Source organism: Triticum aestivum, chromosome 2A (assembly GCF_018294505.1).
Source record: "Triticum aestivum cultivar Chinese Spring chromosome 2A, IWGSC CS RefSeq v2.1, whole genome shotgun sequence".
Classification (NCBI taxonomy): Eukaryota; Viridiplantae; Streptophyta; class Magnoliopsida; order Poales; family Poaceae; genus Triticum; species Triticum aestivum.
In genome coordinates, this window is record NC_057797.1 from 728,265,816 (window position 1) to 728,275,345 (window position 9,530).

The 9,530-nt window shown below is 41.8% G+C and overlaps 1 protein-coding gene across 1 annotated transcript; it reads right to left on the reverse strand.

Moving 5' to 3' along the window:
• Window positions 1-6,653: 6,653 nt before the first annotated feature.
• On the reverse strand, window positions 6,654-7,891 carry LOC123186254 (uncharacterized). The gene has a single exon (XM_044598039.1). The coding sequence runs from the start codon at window positions 7,791-7,793 to the stop codon at window positions 6,867-6,869; it is 927 nt and encodes a 308-aa protein (XP_044453974.1). The 5' UTR covers window positions 7,794-7,891; the 3' UTR covers window positions 6,654-6,866.
• Window positions 7,892-9,530: the final 1,639 nt, after the last annotated feature.

The window sequence follows — 9,530 nt, forward strand, 5'->3', positions numbered from 1 at the left end:
CGCGGGTGGAAAGGATTGAGGATTAACGCAGTGGTATGTGGAGGTGGGGAGGCAATGGCTGGTGTGTGCTCACAGTCACCGGTCAGCCCAGGAATTTTAGAACTGATGGCACGTCGTTGACTCGTTGTAGCCAAGGGAAAAATCGGTCCACGGTAAGCTCAGCTCGTCCACTCCAGCCAGAAAATCAGGCGAGAAGGACAGTTTTTAGGGAGTTTTTTTAGCCAGAAAATCAGTTTTTATGGAGAACTGATTTCGCTCAGATTGAAAGGCCAGCCCAAGACAGACGAATCCGGGAATTGGGCGTTTCTGTGTCATCGACCAGGGCCAGCCCATTTGCTAGGAAAATTGGAGCTGGCTCCGGTTCTAGGACCTTCTAGAAGGTTAAAGGTCCTGACAAGTTCAGGTCCGCTTTAAAAAAATCCTTTAGGTTATTTTACTTTTTTTCTTTCTATTAAAAAAAGTTCCCTCTTAAAAAGAGTTCAGATATTTTTCAATTGTTTAGAATTTCAAAAAAACTTATTTAAAAAATGGGATTTTCCAAAAAGTTCATATTTTTAAATATTATTCACAAAACCTTTTTTATTGACAAATTCAAAAATGTTTCGGAATTTCAAAAAAAGTTCCTTGTTCCAAAATTTGTTAGGAAACTCAAAAAAGTTTGCATTCTAATTCCTTTACAAGTTTTCAAAAAAGATTCACAAATTTGAAAAATATTCCCTTCGCACATCTGAAACAATTTTGTGTTTTCAAAAACTTTCAACTTTTGAAAAATGTTCACATATTTGAAAAAATGCTCCCTTTTTAAAAATGTATGCAATCTGAAAAAATGCTCACCTTTTCGAAACAATGTTAAACTTTTTGAAAAAATGATTGCATTTTAAAATTTTCGTGTTTTCAAATTATATTTGAAGTTTTCAAAAAATATTTACTTTTTCGAATACTATTTGTAATTCTTTTGCGAAGAAATTGAACTTTTTTTAATTCGTTTTTCTACAAATTGAAAGAAAGAAAGGAAAAAAAACACATGCTGCAACTCTACACACTATCTGAAGGAAATATGCCCTAGAGGCAATAACAAAGTTATTATTTATTTCCTCATATCATGATAAATGTTTATTATTCATGCTACAATTGTATTAACCGGAAACATAATACATGTGTGAATACATAGACAAACATAGTGTCACTAGTATGCCTCTATTTGACTAGCTCGTTGATCAAAGATGGTTGAGTTTCCTAGCCATAGACATGAGTTGTCATTTGATTAATGGGATCACATCATTAGGAGAATGATGTGATTGACATGACCCATTCCGTTAGATTAGCACTTGATCGTTTAGTTTACTGCTATTGCTTTCTTCATGACTTATACATGTTCCTATGACTATGAGATTATGCAACTCCCGATTACCGGAAGAACACTTTGTGTGCTACCAAACATCACAACGTAACTGGGTGATTATAAAGGTGCTCTACAGGTGTCTCCGATGGTGTTCGTTGAGTTGGCATAGACCGAGAATAGGATTTGTCACTCCGATTGTCGGAGAGGTATCTCAGAGCCTTCTCGGTAATGCACATCACTACAAGCCTTGCAAGCAATGTGACTAATGAGTTAGTTATGAGATGATGCATTGCGGAACAAGTAAAGAGACTTGTCGGTAACGATATTGAACTAGGTATTGAGATACCGGCGGTCGAATCTCGGGAAAGTAACATACCGATGACAAAGGGAACAACGTATGTTGTTATGCGGTTTGATCGATAAAGATCTTCTAGAATATGTAGGAACCAATATGAGCATCCAGGTTCCGCTATTGGTTATTGACCGGAGATGTGTCTCGGTCATGTCTACATAGTTCTCGAACCCGTAGGGTCCGCATGCTTAAAGTTCTGTGACGATCGGTATTATGAGTTTTTGTATTTTAATGTACCGAAGGTAGTTGGGAGTCCTGGATATGATCACAGACATGACGAGGAGTCTCGAAATAGTCGAGACATAAAGATCAATATATTGGACGACTATGTTCGGACAACGGAAGTGTTTCGGGAGGTTTCAGACATATACTGGAGTACTAGGGGTTACTGGAACCCCCCGGGGAGTATATTGGGCCTAATGGGCCCTAGTGGGAGAAGAGGAGGGGCGGCCAAGGCAGCTGCGCCCCCTCTGCCCCTCTAGTCCGAATTGGACAAGGAGGGGGGGGGGGCGCCCCCTTTCCTTCTATCCTTCTCTCCCTTCCTTCTCCTCTCCTACTCCTACTTGGAAGGAGGGAGTCCTACTCCCGGTGGGAGTAGGACTCCTCATGGGGCGCGCCATAGGAGGCCGGGCCCCTCCCCCTCCTCCACTCCTTTATATACGGGGAGGGGGCACCCCTTGGAGACACAACAATTGATCATTGATCACTTAGCTGTGTGCGGTGCCCCCTCCATCATAATCCACCTCGGTCATATCGTAGCGGTGCTTAGGCGAAGCCCTACGTCGGTAGCTTCATCAACACCGTCACCACGCCGTCGTGCTGACAAAACTCTTCCCGGAAGCTCTACTAGATCGTGAGTTCGCGGGACGTCACCGAGCTGAACGTGTGCTGAACGCGGAGGTGCCGTACGTTCGGTACTGAGGACCGGTCGATCGTGAAGACGTATGACTACATCAATCGCGTTGTCATAACGCTTCCGCTTACGGTCTACGAGGATATGTAGACGACACTCTCCCCTCTAGTTGCTATGCATCACCATGATCTTGCATGTGCGTAGGATTTTTTTTTGAAATTACTACGTCCCCCAGCACTATCACCTTCCAACAATTCTATGACCACTGAAAGCAAAAGTACAGAGATCACCTTATGCACTTCTCTTATTAATTTCCCTTGCTTGGTTATTTGACCTTCCTATTATAAGGCACGCTTTTTTCTTTAGTTTACCGCATCCACATCTAGTTAGTAGTTTATCAATTGGTCGTTGATACACTGATAAATTTATCATAGTCTAGAATTTTTGGTTCTCCTACATCAGACAATTGTATTTTGTAACAAAATAGTACACATACCAATTAACAAACAATTCCTTACAAAGGTTGAAAGAGTTTCGCAAGATATCAAGCTTGAATTATGAACCTCTATGATTGTTGTGGTACTGAAGTTCAATACTATTGATAGATGCTTCTTGCCGAAAGTGCTCTTCTGAGCTCAAGCTCACATGCACTCTTTGCTACAGTAAAGAACTACTAGACAAGTTTTAAAAGCTGTTTTTTAGGGGGGGGGGGAGGGGGGCAAACATTGATGTGTATTTCACATGCACGCAAATTTTAGTGATGGAATGACATTCATGCAAGACTTGGCAAAAAATAAAAATCAATGCTCCAAAATGCTCCCCAAAACAGTCCTTTTGGAGCATCGATTTTTTTGGGCGAGAAATCCATACATGTCAAAGGGTGCATATGAGCTCGAGCACACAAACTCCATGTTCACAAGTATATATTACATACATACAAGGGATGCTTTGCATTATTCACATGGTTCAAATACACCAATCAAAATGTTCTATGCACCACACTTCGAAATATTTAAGTGGGGAATTAGTTCGACCACACAACCACAAATAAGTCATAGATTTTATATATATTTGAGGAAACGGTTACACCAAAGCAAGATCACCACAACATGCAACCGTGTATTGGACAAAGCTCACTTCAACATGCAAACATGCATGAGAATTTCCATTCTACAATAGTGTTTTGATTTAATAGATATTTTATGACTAGATAATAATTAGACACAATAAATTATACGTATTTTCTCTTTTCAATTTTAGGTATCATATTGTTATTACTCCTGATATTTATGTTTCATATAATCAAATCTCATTGAAATATGTTAGTACAAAATATTTCCACAACAACGTGATAGCAGAAACCTTATGTGATAAAGCAGATGTCGAGTCTGCAGGAAATTGGTGGCCATCAAACATTAATATGGGCAATACTTGATAAGCATGTACAGCTAACAGAACTTCCTGCCAACTCTACTAATTTACCAAACCTTAGTATAAGACTATGGGCAAAATAAAGAGGGGAGGAGACACAGGAGAACACCATAAAGGGAGTGCATCGTTTCGGTACCCAGACTCATCCGCATCCGGTCAAAAAAATCACAAAAAATCCAAAAAAAAAATTGAGTGGTAGAAAATTTATTGCGTGATGTCCGCTCCAATTTTCAGATGATTTAGACATCTAAGTAGCTCTCAGAAAAAAAGACAAATCGGGTCAAAGCAATGCGTGAACAGTAAACTTTTTTAGGTCCTTAAATTTGTTTTTTTTTGCCGAGAGCTGCTCGGATGTCCAAATGACTTGAAAGTTGGAGCGGACCTCACTCATCAAATTATCTACCAAACAAAAAAAATTAGAATATTTTGAATTTTTCTTGTATTCGTTTTGATTTGTTTTTCGTCAGTATGGTGCAGCTGAGTCTGGGCTCAGAAGTGGATTATCGCCATGAAGGAGCTTAACTGTGGTTGAGCTTTGAGGCAACAAAAGCCACACGACATGTGACACAAGGGCGCTGAAACCAGGGTAATGTAGTAATGGGTGTGATGTGCAATAAGTTAGGCTGGTTGTAATAGGAGTATCATATACTAGTATCATGCATATGATACTAGTGTATGATACTACCTTCCTAATGCATAGTATCATATATTAGTATCATATGATACTTTATTTATTGTCATGCATGACACAAAGTAACATAGCATTTATTATGATATGTATCATGATATGATGCTACACTCTCTCTTTCTTCATTTAATGCTATGATACCTCATTAAAATTGCCTAATTGACATGCATGATACTAGCTATGATAATATCATTACAACCAACCTTAATGGCACAGGGTCTATCTTGGGGGATATGCATATGGTTAGAAATGCACTTCCTTATACCATACCTGCACCTGCAGTTTCAATGTCTACTGCGCCAACACATATTCGTATTTGAAACAGAAAATTTATTGTAAGCTTCACATAAACATCAGTTCCAGCCATGGACTATCGACGTGAACAACAAAACGAATGGCAACTGCTATAGCAAGTCCATTGTTTAGTCCTTACACAAAGATAATAGAGTACGACGATTCATGTTTTGCCTCACATCGAACACATGACATAAACAATGTGAAAAAAACGAAGCTTTAATTAATAATATACAAAAACAATCGTTATGAAGACGTAACCGATGAGAGATAGTGACATGTAGCAAATAATTGAGCCGCCATTGCGCATCAGGCCCTGTTTGGTTCGGCTGTGGATTTCTAAAAGGAGCTGTGAAAAATCTGCTGTGGAAAAATAGCTGCGAAAAATCTGATGTGAAAAAGATGTAGGTCATTTGGCAAACCAGCTGATGCAGCTTTTTCAGATTTTGGCCAGCAGCGGAATCAGATTTTGTAAAGCACGTTCTGGGTTGCTTCCGCTTTTGGTTCAGATTTTGGCAGCGGATTTCTGGAATCGGATTCTGCTGGATTCGCCCTTTGGTTTAGATTCTGCTGCGCGGCAGCGAAATCCGTCGATAAAAGTTGAACCAAACAGGGCCTCAAGGCCGTCGTTGACCCACTTGTCATCACAAATGCTATGTGATCAACTCAAGGAACACCAACAAAAGCTTCTCCATACAAACTGTTATATTCCTATAAACCCAAAACTAAGCATAATAAGACTCTCACCGTCATCCATGGGAAATTTGTGGCACGTAAAAAAATTGGAGGCGGGGAGCCTCACCTTGGTCCTTCCCATCGGAAACCATTGTGTTGGTCTTCTCCTCCACCTGCCACCTCACTAAAAGTGAGGTTCCTTGCCTCACAAATCCACACCAAGCAGCGGCGAGGTGTTGTGTGAGGTTGTTGTTGTTCCTGGATCTGGCTACAGTGATCTAGGGTTTCGATTCCTTCCTCGGGCCACCTGGAGTACCCCAACACTATTGATCAGGTAAACATTGGGTAAACCTCCACGACTGCTTAGGGCTCCCCTCGCACCCACCGTCTCCCTAGCCTTGCCATGCCACCGGTCCGCCCCAGATCGTCCATGAGAGAGAGATAGAGGGAGGCGTTGAAGCGGAGGAGCCGAAGCCAAAGACTGCATGAGGTAATACATTGACTGGTCTGGGGATTTGGACGTGGTAGAGTCAAGTGAACTATGAGGCAAGGAGGAAAGAAGGCGACCACGGCATGGCCGGAGAGGGAGGGGTGATGGTCAGAATGGCAAGCCAACAGACGAGCCCGGGTTGGAAGGCCAGCCCAAGACTGTCGGGAGTTTTTGCGTCGTCGCAGGACCAACCGAGCTGGGCCAGCCCATTTGCAAGAAAAATTAGATGTTGGCTCCTGTTCTGGGAACCTTCTAGAAGGGTAAAGGTCTTGACAAGTTCATGTCCCATTTTTGTTTTTTCCGGTTTCTTTTTCCTCCTTTCTATTTCAAAAAAATTCCCCCTTAAAAAGAGTTCAGAAATTTCAAAATTGTTTGGAATTTCAGAAAATCACATTTTGAAAAAGATTCCATTTAAAAATACATTTTCAATTATTAATAAGAATTTAAAAAATGATCCCTTTTTAAATCAAAAAATGTTTGGGAATTACAAAAAATGTGTGGATTTTTTAAAAATTATCAAACATTTAAAAAATGTTCCTGATTCCAAAATTTGTTAACAAATTTTAAAAAAATCTAAAGAAATTCAAATAACATAATTTGCAAAAATGAAAAAAAAAACTGAAAAGAAAATTTTACACGGATATAGCAACTGAGACTTAGTGAAGTCTCGGTGGATTGAGACTTAGCCAGACTGCAAATGTAATCCCACGTATATTCTATTAGACTGGAAGGAACCTAATCTTAGCATAACCACAAGGCATCGATCACCTCCTTGCTCTCCATGGCTTGGTAGTAGTACACCGTGGCCGCCGCCAAGGAGAATAGCTGCTGCGCGCCAGACAGAAGAGCATACACGGCCACCAAGCACAAGCACGCCGCCATGCTCCTCTTGGCATACCCAAGAGCGAACCTGTGCAGCGGAGCCACAACGCTAGGCCCGAGGTATGCCACGACCACCAGCACGAGGCCCTCCTTCCTCCTCACCCGCGTCACGAGCCGCCACGCCTGCCGGAGCGCGCGCATGCCGCGGCACTTCCTGCTGTCGGCCACCGACGCTGCGACGCCCACCAGCGCGATGACGGTGAAGCAGAGGTAGGCAAGGTGCGCGATGAGGGAGACGAGACCCTGGACGGAGAGCCACCCCAAACGGCCGCTCATCACTTGATAACGCAGCGCGGCCAGGACTGCCCCTGCGAAGTCAAGCGCGCCGACGACGGCGATGGTGATGGAAGGGCCCTTCAGGCTGATCCTCCCGCTGACCAGCTCGCGCAGGAGCCCCGCTAGAGAGTAGCGGTCGCCGGAGTAGGTCGTGGAGGCCGCGAAGAGGGCGAGGATCTGCTTGACGAGGCCGAGCGCCGGACCGACGGTGAACTGGGCGATGGTGATGCGGACCATCCTCTTGCCAACCTGCTTCATCTCCTCCGTCTCCATGAGCTTCTCCGCGAGCTTGGCGTACTCGGCGCTCGAGGGGTCGGTGCTGTTGATCTCGGTGAGACGGCTGGCCATGCCATCGGCGAGAGGCCGGACGAACACGACGTGGGCTAAGGGGTCAAGGAAGGCGGTGACGGCGAAGAGGAGGAGCACGGGTGCGAAGAGCTTGGGGTTTAGCGCAGGGAGGATCAGAGCTTCCTTTAGGAAGGTAAAGCATGAGGTGATCTTGGCAGCCATGGCTTAGGCTTAGCAAGGTGCTTTGAAGGTCGAGGATGAGCTGCCTAACGCTGTGGTTCTGTGGAGGAGGTTTGCAGTTGGGGGAGGAGATGGCTGGTTGTGTGCTCGCCGGTCAATTAAGAAAATGGACAAGTCATGGCACGTCGTTGTGTCCATGGGAAGACTTGGAAAAATCAGTCCACGGAAAGCTCGACATCACTAATTTCCAGCCAAAAGAATCAACGGAAGTTTTCGCCGCCGGCCGGTGGGTAGTGCGGTGTCCGACCCGTTCGTTTTTTGTTTTTTTTCTATATATGACAGTGTAAGACTCTTGAAAGAAAAAAAAAGGGGGGGGGGGGGGGGGTTTGCAACCCAAAAAAAGGAATTTCATCAAAATCTTTATTTTTTGAATATATATTATTTATTTTATTGTTTTGTATCTACCAAAATTGTAAGGTAAAAAACATAAAAGATCCTGGAGTTCGTAGCGCAAAAGCGGTATGTCTGTGAAACGAGCCGGCCCAACAAATTTTCCACGGTTTTTAGGAAAAGGTTTGGAAACCTTTCTGCAGCGGTTTCAGGACTCTTCCATCCAGTTTATCTTTTCTTTTTTCTGCTTTTCCTTTCAGTTTTAATTTATCTCTTTTCACCCTTTGTTTTTTTCCCCTGTATTTCACATTTTATATTAGTAAAAAGGAGTGAATATGTTTTTTCATTCAGCAAAACAGAATGAAATTTTTTATATGCCGTCAACATTATTTTTGAACTATGCAACAAAAGATTATAGTTTGATGAACATTTTTTAATGTGTTATTTTTTTAAACGTTTGATATTGTTACAAACATTTTTCTATATCATGAATTTATTTGAAAATTACATGAACAATTCTTTTATATTCATGAATAATCATGAATATCCAAGAGCTTTGCGAACCCGGCGAGTGGTCGATGTTCTTGATCTCGGCAAGTTGGTCGGCCATGCCGTCGAGGAGAGGCTGGACGAACACAGCATGGACTAAGGGGGCAAGGAAGGCAGCATTAACAATTTATAAAAGTTCAAAAATATTCACAATTTTAAAATTCATGAACACAGCATAAACAATTCAAAAAAATATTCACGAGCATGAACAATTCATGAACAATTCATAAAAGTTCATGTTCATATCCCCCAAGATTGACCCTTTTTAAAATAAATGAACACAACATGAACAATTCAAAAAAATATTCAAGCCTAAAATGTTTCACAATTTTAAAAAGTTCATGAATTCAAAAAATATTCACGATTTCATAAAATGTGCACAAATTTGTAAAGTTCATTAATCTAAAAAATGTTTATCAATTAAAAAATCACAAATTTGGAAAACACAAAATAAAACAAAACAGAAAAGAAAAGAAAAACACAACAAAACTAAAAAGTAATAAATAAAAAGAAAAGCGGCTTGAAAGCTTCCCAAAACTGGGTGAGAAGCTATCAGAACCTTCCTAACATGGCCCAAGGAAAAGCGGTCTGTAAAACCCATTGATAAACCGGCCTGCTATGGAGCGTGGGTAGGCAAAGGCGTGCTAGTGCTCGCAGCGGGTGATGCATATCATTTGTGGAGTGGAGGAGGCCTATTGATATGCATCGCTCGTTATGACCATTAAGGGTTTGATCGCCCACTAGCGAACTGCTTTCAGGAACTTTTAAGAAGGTTCTTGAATTAGCAATTCACTATTTTTTTTGTTTCTTTTCTTTTCTTTTTTCTTGTGTGATGTTTCT